The sequence below is a fragment of the Amaranthus tricolor genome, chromosome 13 (assembly GCF_026212465.1).
Source record: "Amaranthus tricolor cultivar Red isolate AtriRed21 chromosome 13, ASM2621246v1, whole genome shotgun sequence".
In the NCBI taxonomy this organism is placed as follows: Eukaryota; Viridiplantae; Streptophyta; class Magnoliopsida; order Caryophyllales; family Amaranthaceae; genus Amaranthus; species Amaranthus tricolor.
Window position 1 is genome coordinate 7,747,769 of NC_080059.1, and position 14,884 is coordinate 7,762,652.

The 14,884-nt window shown below is 33.3% G+C and overlaps 2 protein-coding genes and 1 pseudogene across 5 annotated transcripts; 1 reads left to right on the plus strand and 2 right to left on the minus strand.

Annotated features, from left to right (window-relative positions):
* The first annotated feature begins 2,656 nt into the window (after nt 1-2,656).
* On the plus strand, nt 2,657-7,999 carry LOC130798678 (putative F-box protein At3g28280). Of its 2 annotated transcripts, none has more exons than XM_057661773.1 (2): nt 2,657-4,201; nt 7,724-7,999. In XM_057661773.1, the coding sequence occupies exon 1, from the start codon at nt 2,977-2,979 to the stop codon at nt 4,132-4,134; it is 1,158 nt and encodes a 385-aa protein (XP_057517756.1). In that variant the 5' UTR covers nt 2,657-2,976; the 3' UTR covers nt 4,135-4,201; nt 7,724-7,999. The 2 variants fall into 2 exon arrangements, with proteins under 2 accessions (XP_057517756.1, XP_057517755.1); XM_057661772.1 differs by having other exon boundaries at nt 2,681-4,201; nt 5,906-7,999.
* Nucleotides 8,000-8,129: 130 nt separating this feature from the next.
* Nucleotides 8,130-10,627, minus strand: LOC130798675 (cytochrome P450 CYP72A616-like). Of its 3 annotated transcripts, none has more exons than XM_057661766.1 (5): nt 10,263-10,627; nt 9,516-9,733; nt 9,121-9,365; nt 8,635-9,031; nt 8,130-8,555 (listed from the first exon to the last, which is right to left on the minus strand). In XM_057661766.1, the coding sequence occupies exons 1-5, from the start codon at nt 10,543-10,545 to the stop codon at nt 8,130-8,132; spliced, it is 1,569 nt and encodes a 522-aa protein (XP_057517749.1). In that variant the 5' UTR covers nt 10,546-10,627. The 3 variants fall into 3 exon arrangements, with proteins under 3 accessions (XP_057517749.1, XP_057517750.1, XP_057517751.1); XM_057661767.1 differs by having other exon boundaries at nt 9,516-9,744; nt 10,263-10,400; XM_057661768.1 differs by having other exon boundaries at nt 8,387-8,555; nt 8,655-9,031.
* An 801-nt stretch (nt 10,628-11,428) lies between these two features.
* LOC130798679 (cytochrome P450 72A397-like) lies at nt 11,429-14,706 on the minus strand (annotated as a pseudogene).
* Between the last annotated feature and the right edge of the window lie 178 nt (nt 14,707-14,884).

Sequence of the window (14,884 nt, forward strand, 5' to 3'; positions counted from 1 at the left end):
CTCTATAAAATCGTCATTTGCAATTTTCCTATTCTTTTGTCGTATTCTGTGATTGTAGATTTAATGTAATAAAAATCTTTTTAAAAACTTACCTTAAAATCATAATTAATGCAAAACTCCATAAAATCGTCGTATGGAATTTTCTAGCTTTTTTTATCATATTTTATCATCGTACGATATGATTGTATCATATGATAAGATATGATGTATGATTATATGATTTGATCTAATAAAAATTCTTTTTTAAAACTTACCTTTAATACTTAAAATCATAATTAATGCAATACTCTATAAATTTGACATGTGAAAATTTCCAATCCTTTCATAATATTGTATGATAGTTAAAATCATAATTAATACAATACTTTATAAAATCGACATATGGAGTTTTTTGGTCCTTTTATAGTAATGTATGATTACTCATTCTGTCTGAGCAAGTTCAAGTACATTTGGAGAGCAAATTAAAGAAAATTTGAATAGTAGTAAAATAAAAGTAAAAAAATATATAGATGAGACGAAAAGGTAAATTAAATGTATAAATGAGAAGTAAAAAAATAATGTGAATCATAACAAAAATTATGACAAATTAATGAGACGAACTAAAATGAAAAATATTACGAATTTAGGTGGATGGAGAGAATATTGGGTTTAGAGGAATCATAGGAACAATTCAATTTATTGTTTTCACCGGTAATAGATATGAGTTGCCGCCGTCCTTCCCTCCCCAAACTTTGTCCATAGTTTTTTTGTGAGCGAGATACACTGAATAGAATGATGATGACTAGCAATTAAGCATTTCTTTTGTTTAATTGAATTTGATGTAATTGACATTTTAGTTTGTTCTATTTCATTTACAAATTTAATTTATTTCAATCATGAGGTTTTGTCTTGTGCTGAAATTGTGTCTCGAATTGGACCACACAATTATACTATTATGTCGAATTGACTAGATCATAGCGTAGTACAGTAGTAGAACAATGCGTGGTTGTGGTTTGATACCATAGTTAATCATGCACAGTACAAAGGGAGGTTATTGGCAATGGGGTGAATTTACCCACTTGAATTTTACAGTAAATATTAAAGTTTTCCAAAATTTATTTAAAAATTTTTAATTTGGATTATTTTTCAAAATAAAAAACTTTGATTTTTATATAACCTCGTCGAGGATAATTATAAAAAAGACAGTTAACTTATAACTGTTTGCTAGGTTTTTGTTATATTGTTTAATTAATAAGAATGTCAGACTTTGAAGGCTTGATTTTCGAACACCATAAAAGCTTGATTTTGAAGATTTTCGTAGGTTTTTAATGGTGAAGAAGTATTTTCCAAATTTAGGGTTCTTATTTATTGAATGGGGAAGATGATGGGAGGACTGCTATATTATTTATTGGAGTTCTTTATTGGCCACGTGACTTGCACATGAAAATTAACAAAAATAACAATAATTTTGTTAGTAGGTATCTTTTGACAAATGAATTAAATTTTTTAGGTATTTTTTGACAAAAAAAATTTGTTCTAGATAATTTTTCACAAAAATAAGGTTTTTCTAAATAGTTTTCAAGAATTGTTCCAGATTATATTTAAGTTTTTATATTGCGAATTTTAACTTGTATTTTAAAGTTGATTTATTGACTTTTTAACCCCACTAAATATAAAATTTGGATCCACCGCATTCATGCAATTTTTATTGTTGATTATTCTAATATAAGTTGACTATTGGAACCATGTTTTTAATAAATTATAAAAATTACATGTGAATAAAATATTTAAAACTAGTAGAGGAATTCTTAAAAATTAATTTTTTACATAAATAAATATATATTTTTTAAGTTATCATCAATAATCTAAAACTTAATATTTAAGTTTTAGAAATTTTTATATAGTTAAATTTATCTTAGTGGTTAACTTTAAAGTCATCCTTTAATAGTAAAATATGAATAATAAATAGAAAAACTAGTATTTATCCCAACGATGTACCATTTTTTTCAAGAAATTTGCGTTAATACTTAATAGAGATTATACTACTTTTTGATATGCACCAGCTTTTGATTCTTAGATTTGAGATTAAGAAATCTTTTCAAAACCATCGAAGCCTAGGATTGTTGAAATAGAAAAACTAGCGACTTTTCAAAACCAATCTTGAAAATAGTTGTGTGTATTTAGGAGGTTTTCAACCTTTAATGCTTGTACTCTAATCTAGGAGTTACTTGATCTGTATTTTTGAAATAACACCATTTAACTTAAATATATGAGGAATTTTTTATTTTAATAGTATTATTTAAAGGGATAAAAAAAATATATTCAAATTAATTTTTTGCATTATATCTTAGATTTGAGAAGTGAGAAAAAATTGTTGAAATTGAAAGTTAGTATGAAAATTAATCTAAGAGATTGAAATTTATAGAAGATTAGGGTTGAATCAAGGTTATTCTCTTCCAATAGATTTGAAGTAAAGAGAAATTATGGGGATTTTAAGAAATTAAAAATAAATAAAGAGAAAGAATAAATTGTGTGAATAGATTTTAAAAAGACAATTTAAATGTATAAATAAGATTCAAAGAATGTGATAAGCAATTATCTAAAAATAAAAATAATTGATGAGATAACCAAAATAACAAATAATATAGAATAAGAGTAGAAAATGGGAGAGGGAGTACTTTTTTTTAAACAGTTCGATCATCTCCAACAGACCAAGACCAAACTAACAAATAGAAAAGACAACAGTAGGCCCATTTGAGCCTGCACGCTGGCCCGAATCACCATTTGCAGAATCTTTGTGGAGTACAGCATAGATTTAGATCTCTTTGCAGGAAACAGAAGATTCTTCAATTTTACAATTGCGAATTGACTTGCAAAGGAAGAAAGAAAAGTGAAGAGAATTGAAGAAAAGATCATCGTCAAGTTTAATCAGAAAATCTCATCTCAATTTACAATTAATTAGCCCTTGTTAATGCTGATTAAGCATAACTCCTTTCAATGAGGCCTATGAAGAGAACATCATCATCTCTAAAGATCTCTTCTTTACCCCCTGAATTATGGAGGGAAATCTTCGCCAGATTACCCGCCAAAACCCTCTTAAGATTCAGGTGTGTATGTAAATCATGGTGTTCTGTAATTGATTCCCCTGATTTCATTTCTTTGCATCTTAAACTTTGCCCTATTAATTCCTGCAATATTAATCTGTTAATTCTAGAAAGGCTAATGAAAAGTGGTTCAATTGCATTGTTATATAAGATTCGTCGTAGGGATACATTAAGAAAAACTACCCAGTTCATGATTAATTCCAAATTTGATATGGTTTATGGAACTGATATGGTTAATGGGTTGATGTTGATGGAGGATAATGGTTATTTTGTTAGAGATTTGATGTTATGGAACCCATCTATTAAGAAATCTGTGTTATTACCTAGTTGTCCTTTGTATATTTTACCTAATCAAGGTGGGATTTATCTGGGGTTTGCAGCTTCCTGTTTTGATCATAAGGTTGTTGCTTTTCACTCTGTTGATATTGTAATTGGCAAGCTTTCGATCGCGGTTTATTCACTGAATGATAATCTTTGGAGTGTCGAATTGGGCACGATTACTGTCCCAAATTGGTGTATTCAAAGAATAATTTCTGGGTATGGGGTTGTTTACTGTCAAGGGACTGTGTATTGGAGACCTCTCAATGGTACCGAGCAAGACGATGCCGTTCTTCTTTGTTTTGAGTTTGATGCTGAGAAATTCAGCTTTGTGGAACTGCCTGATAATGGGGATAAGATGCTCAGGTTTTTATTTGTCCTTGGTGAGTCGTTAGCTGTTTTTGGCATCTCTCGAGATAAAAGTTGCATATGGGTAATGGAAACGAATGTTGGAAAGGTTGGTTGGCATCAATGTTTTCATGGAGATTCCACCTTGGATGCTTATGAATTCTTTGAGTATTTTACCCATTCATCCACCAAGTTTCTATATGTTGAGAAAACTGGCACATTCTTGCTACATAGAGACAATAAATTGATGTCTTATAACATTATGAATCATAATATTACAACCCATCAAATTGAGCATTTGGGAAAACATGTTCATTGTTTATATGTGGATACTTGTGTGGATAGCTTGGTTCTTAGTGGCAATGCACAAAGATCTCAGAGTTGACTTTAACCTCTCTCGCTTAAATAGTGATTGTACAGACTACAGAATGGCTGATTTTGAAGGAAGGCAGGTAAAACTTATGCGTTTGGGCCTTCTTTTATCTAAAATGTTGTCAATGCAAAATGCTGAGTACTGTTTGTTTTGCTGGGTAGTTAGTCACATTTTACAATAATGCATTGTTCTATTACACAAACACTGATTTAGTTATCGGTGCGGTTTACCTTATAATCATTTTGATTTTGGATGTTAACACTGATCAAAGATGTGAAATTTGTGTTGCTGATGGTGAGCTAGTTAATTTATTATACAAAGCAAATTGATGAGATAAATCGACTATAGGTCTCAATTCTGTAAGCAATTCTTGTCAGTAGTTGCCTAGTATGTATGAAACTTATCTGTAATTGATGTGGTTTCTATGCCTTACAATGTTAAGATTAGGGAGAAATCATGTATGGATTGATTGTTGTATTCTGAAATTTGGTAAATCCTGGCCTAGTGGACTCATTGTCGTTATTACTCTGAGGATTTTAATTTCCATTTGCCAAACATAGACTAAAGAATTGACATTGCAATGTTCGGGTTGTTAACTTAGAGAAGCTTAGTCTCGTGGTAATCTGCAGGACTGGATACTTCATTCAGGCCTATTCCCTTGTTTTTGTATTTTATAGGAGTATTTTGCTGGTGAAAAGATTAGATTTGATTGGGTTTTCAAGTTTCATGTGGCAATGTATCTATGGAAGAGATTACATCGTGTGGTTGGGATTCGTTGGGAAGGGGAGCAAGGCATTAGATTTTTTGGTACAATGTTTTTTCCATTATGTTGCTTTGTTAAGTAGAGGAATGATATGATCTTTTGCGAATTGGAGTTCTCTTTTGTTATGTTTTGGAACCGAGTGGTTTTTTAGCTTCTCCCTAATGTGTCCCTTTGTGAGTATTGAGAAATCCGAGGGGGTTACCTTATTGCTATATCTATGTAGATCAATTATTCCACTTTTTAAACGAAAAATGAATTGGAGGCAGAGGTATATCATTTATATAAAAGGATGAGCTGCTCACTTCTTATAGGCTATTGTGATAAACATTTGAGTAAAACCATCTAAGCACAATATTGGGATTTATGAAAGCTAGTTTCATGGATACATAAAAGCTGCTCGCTTCTTATAGGCTCTTCTTTTATTGGTATAGTTACTCCTTTGAATAGATTTTCTCCCTTTTCTGATTAGGGAGACCATTGAGAGCGCTTGTCCATGAAGAATTCCGTGCATATTCATTCTGAATTAGTTTTATCGCAATGCATGGATATTGTGGTAGCCGATTTCATATGGTTCAAATAAGATTTTGACATTGTTGTTGTGACATGATAACTATGAGAGATATCTTATCACGTAAATCAAACGATAGATGTCCTAGATCTTTATTTTTATAATTTCGCTATGTCAGACACGTCTTTTTCGGATACCTAGTCAGAATCTCATACAATATTTTGGTCACAAGTGTACCTTACAAAAACATGTGGCCAGGATCTGATTTCTGAATTTGAAATAAAAAATAGACTAACCTTAAACTTGATTGAAATTAACTAAATGTAGTTTTCCAGGAACTTGAACTTTAAATAAAGTATACAATTAGAAAACTAGTATGAAACTACTAGGTTATAGATACAACTAGAATAGAAATTTTTTTTAATTAGGAGTTGAGCACAATTTGTGTTTATATATCTTATACATTTTAAATATTCACATCATGCCATAACGCTACTTTTATCACGTTGTAGGAGAATGTTTCTTGTGCTTGTGTCATAGTTATGTTTCGATGCTCATCATAAATGGCAAAGCAACTTGGACATGCAATTGATTATATATGAACGATTTAATGTTGTTCGAGCAAAAGAGGGAACATAAAAACTATACAATTATGTGAAGTACAATGATGTGAAGGAAGATTATGCATCAATAGGTGCCATGATAAGCAATTTGTTTACATTCTTTGAAAAGTGTGATTGAAAGTATTGTTTGGACACTATAGTTATGCCTTTAGTTTGTGATTGTTCATTTGAGGACATCCTTAAGGTGATGTAGGGAGTATCCTTTGTAGCTTACTTACGTTATCCACATTTATTTGAACTTAGATGTTGTTATGAATCGAACATGGGTATAATTTGTTGAGATCTCTGTAAAAACATTCATGTTTGAGAAATGCACTTGTAACCCTTGGACCCCCATTACACACATGTGTTTGAATATTCATCATCTTCTATAAAGAAATTGTAGAAGGCAAGAAGCTGTTTATGTGGTTCAATGATGCTGCATGGGGAACTATGAAACCTGGCTCTAAAAGAATAACTTAGTAGTTTGGATTATGAGTTTCATTGTCTGCTACTGTAATTGAGTTTGTATACTTATTCCCAAGGTTATTAGGATCGGGATTCTACCAAGTATCGTTGAGAGGGTAGGATCGAAATCGGGAGAATGGATCATAGGATCGAGTGATCCTACAAATACGCATTATTCAATTATATTTGTTCTCTTTTTAAGTTTTTAAGGTGTAAGTAAAAACTTATTTGACTGTGTCTATTAAGTTCTGAAAAAATAATAATTTTTAATCATTTTTAAACTGCAAATCATGAAAAACTTGAATTTTATAAAGGTATTTATATAATTATTTTAAATATATATTTATACGTAAGTGAAATTTATACCATACAGGATCAGATCATTAGATCGTAAGATCGTAGAATCGTGTTATGATCCTACCACCTAAATTTTTGAGCTAAGTAGGATCGCACGATTCTACCATATTAAGATTCTACCTATGATCCGGATCGGTCGCCCATTTTTGGATCGTAAGATCGTAGAATCATTGATCAGAATCAGGATTCTGATAATTATGCTTATTCCTCAATGTAAGATTTAGCTCTCTAAATGCTCTATGATGTTAGACCTTCGAATATGGGTGTTTTCCGTAAATTCGTATAGAGAAGAGTGTATCTTTGGACTTATCCATCTATGGCTCGTTTGGTAATCAGTATTGAATGGTGGGAATAGTTTACAGACTTCTACAAATTTCTAATCATTCCAAAATTTAGTACAACAACCAAACGGGTCATTAGAGTCATGAAGCATGGGAAGAAGAGTTTGATTACCGTCCAAATTCTACAGACTTCTAATCACTACCAACTTGTCTTGGGTTGGTAATACGTTAGTTTACAAATTGACACTTCGGATTTTAAAACACTCATTTTTAATCGTTTAGAAGTCACTTTAGATCGGTCTCATCATTATTCACTATTATACAAGAGTTGCTCCAAAAAAATCTTTTATTTTCACGAAGATAAAATTGCATACATATGACCTATTAAAACCCGTGTAGGTCATGAGAGTTTGCAATTGGGTGATAAATGCTTTTGTAGCCTTTAATTTGACTCTGGCATAATTTCATTAGACCATGGTCCATGAGTTCCCTTCCTTAAACTTCAAGCAATTCCATCAAAAAAAATTTATGTTCATTTGTTAACTATTTTTCTTTATTATTTGGCATTGATTTCTCTTTTATATCTTATAACACATGAGACATTCTTCCTTGTGTTTTGCAGTGATACATGCATAATAGGAGAAATCAAAGTCATTGCTGATACACTAGTAATAAAGTCATGGAGGTGATGCCCCATAAGGAGTTCATTTCAAGGAAAGAAAGGTTTATACTACGCCTTCAAACCTTTAAAGCTTTAGAAAGATTGCAGTTAAGAGTTTACTCTTCGAGTTTTCTTAAAGCGGGAGCTTTACCCTTTTTCGATATGCTTTCTTTACGTATAAAAAGAACAAGTATTTCACAGTCATTCGTATATCAAATTTTACTTCAAAAATTGAAACAGATGCACAAGTCTTACGCGATTTATAATTTGTTTTTAATATCAAGGCATTCGCAATTCATTTTGTTATTTTGCATACAAATAGACGAAGGTGTAATGTGCACTAGATTTACTCTATCATTGCTTACTATCAAAGCTTGTGTAGGATTATTGGAGCACCATGTTGAGGTTGTAGAAACATGACATTTATGGGTGCATGAGTATAAGATTGTGAAAGCTTAAAGGAAAAACGTTGTAAGATCATCGATAAAGCCATTTTGGCTTCGGCCATGGCAAACCTTTCGCCTATGCATATTCTCGGTCCCATTCCAAAGGGAAAAAATGAGCTATTTCCTTTTGTTGCCTTGGAGATCCCTTCAGAAAACCTTTCTGGCTTAAATTCGTGGGCGTCATCTCCCCAATATTCCTCATCACGGTGAACCAAAACTATTGGGAAAGCGACCAATGAGCCCGAGGGAAGTGAGAACTTACCTAGATCAGTATCCTTACTTACCCTTCGTGACAGTTGAATTACTGGTGGGTATAGCCTGAGGACCTCATAGAGTGTCATTGTTACCTGAAACAAACACACTACAGTGTTCAGTTTCATTCTTTTTAGCAATCATTTAATGGAGGTTAAATATAGGAAAGCTTACAATCTTCAAATGGCTCAAACCTTCGAAATCTGGCACATTACTCCCAAATGTTTGCAAGACTTCTTCTCTAGTTCGTGCCTGCCAATCTTGGTGCTTGCTCAACAAGAGCATTGTCCATGTTAATAATGTCGAAGTAGTTTCGTGTCCTGCCAAATAGAATAGTTTACACTCTTCGATTACTTCTTCGAGACTCATCCCTGCATGCTCGTCTTTGTTCTTGCCAACAGTTTGTCGAATTTCATTTAAATTGGAATCCATGAGTATACCCAACAAGTCAGCCTTTACTTCTTCTCCCGCCTCGATTTCCTCCTTTCTCGTGTTCACAAGTACGCGCAATAAACCATTTATTTGATCTTGGAGCTTCTTAAATCTCCTGTTTTTGGGTGTGGGAATGAATCTGAACACAAGTATGCAGGTATGATCAAATGTTTATTTTGTGTAGTCAATTAGTAGAATGACTACAGGATGTTATAGATTGTAAATTACCTGTAACCTGGGATATAAATTGAGTGCATCATAAGATTAGCCAAGTCAGTCTGTTCTTTCAGAAGTTCGAATATTCTTTGTCCGTCCTTGTAGCTGCTACTGAACGCTGCTCGAGAGATCACATCTGCTGTGAGTTTCTTTATATCTGGCCACACATCTAGCTCCCCTGATTCTGTTTCAGCTACTATCATTTCCCATTTATTGATCATTTCAGCACAAGTATCACGGAATGCTGGCAACATAAGCTGTAACAATCCCCAAAAGTTTTAAAGAATTTTAGCGTAAATCATAAGCTGTAACTATCACAGAATGTGAGAACAAACGCACGATCAATTTTTAATCATCGAAAATGTCGGAATCATTGGCAACAAGTTAGAAAAAAGTATAGTGAATACCTTCAACTTCTCCATATGGAAGGCAGGATTAATGATTTTCCGATGTTGTGCCCATTTCTCACCCTCATAGCTAACTAGACCGGGAAAAAGCTTGTCAAAAATGGGGCTGAACTTGGCCTTTTGAAAATCATGCATCTTTGTGAAGACCTCTCTTATTAGTTCTGGTGTTGAGATGGATATCATAGGCGTCGGACCAGCCCAGACTAAGAAGTTCTTCCCTGCATAGATACTTATCATGAAACTAACATCAATCCCATTATACACAAAATCTCAATGACAAACCGTCATAGGCTCGTGTGGACAAGCCTGTAAAGAAAACAACTCAATTAAAAGTTTATGCCGATGGTTGAGGCCCCAAGATATGTTATATACTCTAATACGCCCCCTCACACGAGAGTCCATTGGGTTAGAAGTGTGGATACAGCACTGGTCCTTCTTATACCTGGCGCTAAATATTCCACTTTAAATGAGGAGTGATTGAGATTTGAATCCGTGACCTCTTGTCACGTTGGCTTCTGATACTATGTCAAGGAACCAACTCAACTAAAAGCTTAAGCTGATGGTTAAGGCTCCAGGATATCTTATATACTCTAATAAAGCCCATGTAAGATGACAATTGACCACACACAAACTTAACGAGGTTCCTTCTCTAGACCATACGATGCTAGAAGTAGCCCACCAAACTTATATACTAACAAGAAAGGAAGTAAATTGAGGACAAAGATGAATAAAATTAAGAATACAAACCAAATCTTTTGGAGTTCTGATAGCCAAACGGTTCGACACGCGGATAATAATCATCGGTGAAGGAACTCATGGGTTTTTGTAATGCTGAAGTTTTCATGGAGGAGTGATCTTTCATGTCTCCAAACAAGAAGTTGTAAGAAGTACCAGGTAAACCTTGTTCTCTGAGAAATTTCTCCTTTCTTTTGGGTATCACCCATAACCAGTTTGTGATTAAGATTAAGATTGCAACAAATACTGAGCTCACTAATGTTTTCAGAATATCAATTCCTGTTAAAAATGCCATTTTCTTTATGATGTTCTTATTGATAGATCTAGATAGAGGTTTCTTATTAGTTTAATATAGGAAGGAAATATACATGACGCAGGGGATGACGAGCTGGAAGTCAACCCCCCCCCCCCCCCCCCCCCCCCCCCAAATGGCCTGCATTAATGAATGGCATTTTCTGGAATATTTATTGATAAGCACTTTTGAATCTATTTGATGGGATCTGTCGAACGATACCAAATTTTATGCGTAATAACCGTATAGCGGCCTAGATTGCTACCATTTAGTCTGGTCGCTAAAATTGACTTTTAGAGTAAGACTTAATTTCTTGGTCATAGCAAGTGGTTAAAAGAATTAGAAGTGTTTAAAACAGACCCAACGATATGATATTTATCCAATGTAATCGAATCTAACGTTGATCCGAGTTCGAAATGAATTTACAATTATATAAAAACCAGTGTTTACAATTAAACCGATTCAAAACTCAAGAATCGAAATCGATCTAAAGACCCAAATGAGCATCTCTAAATTTGACTCTTGAAAGTAATATCGGACCACCCCACCTTAATCTTCAAGCAGTTTCATTAGTTTTTTATGTTCATCTTCCAGGGAAAGTTGGCCCACATTAGTCTTGTATACTCCACTCCTTCACATTTTTTTAGACAAAATATTTTGTTTTGATATCTAGATTATTTTCTAGGAAATATGCTCAACTTATTACAACGGTGGAGTAAAATTTGACAAATTCTTTGAATGTCCGATGCGATTTCAAAAATTATGATATTTTTAAACAGCTTTGTATCTTTGAACACATAACATATACCACAAAATTTAATATTTAGGGCCCAAAATTTCAAGGCCCTATACGGTCGAATATGTTGAACATGCTCAGAACCTCCCCTGACTTATTATTGTTTAATATATCATTCATTAGATGTGATTTAATACTTGAGTATAAAGAACAAGTATTTCACAGGCATTCATATATCAAAGATTCTTTAAAAATTGAAACCAATTCATTTCTTTATTCTGCTTACAATAAGACAAAGGTGTAATATGCACTATATTTACTCTCATTGCTTACTACAAAAGCTTGTGTAGGATTATTGGAGCACCATGTTGAGGTTGTAGAAAAATATCATTTATGGGTGCATGAGTATAGGATGGTGAAAGCTCAAACGAAAATTGCCGTAAGATCATCGATAAGGCCATTTTAGCTTTGTCCATGGCAAATCTTTCCCCTATGCAAGCTCTTGGTCCCATTCCGAAGGGAAAAAACGAGCTAATTCCTTTTGTTACCTTTGAGATCCCTTCCGCGAACCTCTCTGGCTTGAATTCATGGGCGTCATCTCCCCAAAGTTCCTTATCGTGATGAATTGAAACTATTGGGAAAACTATCAATGAGCCCGAGGGAAGTGAGAACGTACCTAGATTTGTATCCTTATTTACCCTCCGCGATAGTTGAATTACCGGTGGGTATAGCCTCAGTGCCTCGTAAAGTATCATTGTGACCTGAAATAAACATATTGCATTGCTCAAATTTCATTCTTTTTATAACAATCATTTATGAAGGTTTAAATAAGAAGAAAGCTTACAATCTTCAAATGGCTTAAACCCTCGTGCTTGCCAATCTTGGTGCTTACTCAACAAAATGAATGTCCATTTCAACAATATCGAAGTAGTTTCCTGTCCTGCCAAGTAGAATAGTCTACAGTCTTTGATTACCTCTTCGAGACTCATCCCGACATGTTGATCTTTGCTCTTGCCAATAGGTTGTCGAATTTCATGTAAATCGGAATCCATGAGTATACCTAACAAGTCGGCTTCTACTGTTTCTCCCGCCTCAAGATCCTCCTTTCTATTGATAGTCAGACCGCGCAATATGCCATTTATTTGATCTTCTAGCTGTTTAAATCTCCTGTTTCTGGTTGATCTAAATACAAGTGTTATTGAGTAGTCTTTTAGTAGGATGATTGCAGTCTGCAGGTGTTATAGATCATAAATTACCTGTATTCTGGGATATAAATCGAATGCATCATAAGATTAGCGCAGTCGGTCTGCTCTTTATAATTTCGAATACCCTTTGTCCGTCCTTATATCTGCCGCCAAATGCTGCTCGAGAGATCATATCTGCTGTCAATTTCGATATATCTGGCCACACACCTAGCTCCCCGGACTCTGTTTCTGCTACCAACATTTCCCATTTATTGATCATTTCTGTACAACTATCGCGTATTGCTGGCAACATAAGCTGTAACAAGCCACAAAAGTCTATTACTCAACCTGTGTACTAAATCACGTTTAGTTGGGAGTCACTTAATTATCTTTAACTTTTCCATATGAAAGGCGAGGTTAATGATTTTCCGATGTTGTGCGCAATCCTCTCCCTCGTAGCTACCTAGTCCCGGAAAAAGCTCGTCAAAAATGGGGTTGAACTTTGCCTTCTGAAAATCATGCATCTTTGTGAAGACCTCTCTAATTAGTTCTGGATTTGTGATGGATACCATAGGAGTTGGACCAGCCCAAACGAAGAAGGTTTTTCCTACATACATAAAAAAAATGCTATAGGCCTTAAAATTTTAATTGAATAAAGTCAATTACCCGCTCATAAACTATGATCAAGGTGTCATTATTAGGGGTGTTTAATGGGTTGGGCTCCATTTTGAGCCTTTATTTTGCCCATTTTTAAAGGATTTTGTAAGGATTAGGTTTAAAATAGGTCGGGCGAAAATTGACTATTACAATAAAAATAGAGTGGGCTATAAAATGACGTAATAAAGGCCAAAATGGGCCTTTGTAAATAAAAATGGGCTCTTTATTAAATTTAAAGCCCCATATCCAATCCGGCTCATATTTGCTTAGCTCAGTCCGATTGACCCATATCCGGTCCATTGAACATCCCTAATGAGGATAAATAAAAGACAAATGATTTGAGGTAGCGACCAGTGAGATCATCTGCTCAAATTATACTTTTATTTTACTTGCAACCACATGTCAAAATTGAGAAAAACATACCAAAATTGATGGAATTGTGATGGGCAAAAGGATCAACACGCTGAAAATAATCATAGGTGAAGGAATCCATGGGGTTTTGCAAGGCTAAAGTTCGCATGGAGGAGTACTGTTTGGTGTCTCCATACAAGAAGTTGTAAGAAGTACCAGGTATACCTTGTTCTCTCAGATATTTCTCCTGTCTTTTGGGTATAACCCATAACCACGTCTCGATAAAAATGACGACTAACACAAATAGTAATCTCCCTGACATATTCAGGATTTCAATTTCTGAAAATATTGACATTTTTGATGTTGATATTGATGGGTAAAGATTTTTTTGCTTAATGTGGAAATGCTCTGTTCTTTATATTATAGGAAGAAAAATACATGACGATGGGGATGAAGTTCTTATAGGAAATATTACTTGTAGACTCTAAATATTGAATTTACTAATGAGCCTCTAATTATTATTAAAGCAATGTTTTTGTAATATTTTAGATGGGTCTATGGAACAAACACCTCATGTCCCGTAACAGGGTTGACCTTGCCTTTGTTCCACCAAATTTTTCCCAAATTCAAATTCGATAGAGAAACCAAAAAAAAAAAAATTGCTAAAGAATGCGTGGATAATGAAATTTATTTGTGAAAATTGAAGAAAGAATACAGATAATAGTCAAAAATAAAAAGTAAGTAAATTTAAATAAACAGACTAAAAAGAAAATTAAAAAAAATCAAAGAGTTGAAGTGTAAGTAGGAGTATCTTAAGAGGACATAAGAAGGAATATTTTGGAAGTATCTTAATGCAAGTAGTAATTTATCTTTCTCCTCTTTCATTTAGGCTTCAATAGTTCCTTATATTCTAGGAAGCAATATGAATAGGAGTAAATTTCTTTGCAACTAGATAGGTTGGTTGCATCTAGTCGCTGATATTTTTTTCTCATTTTACTAAGTTTGAGGAATTTAATTTATTTTTTTCGATTAAAAAGTTAGTCGCTAGATAGTCACAAAGTGATCGTCAACTAAGAAAAAATTGAAATGAATTTTCCTATCAATAATAAATTGATTACGAATAGTATAACGATATGAATAATAGTATACTAATATGATTAATATTATGCAAATACGACTGATATTATACTAATGCGACTTATACTATACTAATACAATAAATATTATACTAATTATCTATTAATGTGACTAATACAATACTAATAATATAAACTAATACGACTAACATTATACTAACACAACTAATAATATACTAATACGATTAATACTATACTAAAATGACTAATATTATACAAATACAACTAATATTATATATAAACTAGACTAATATAATATTATTACAACTAATAATATA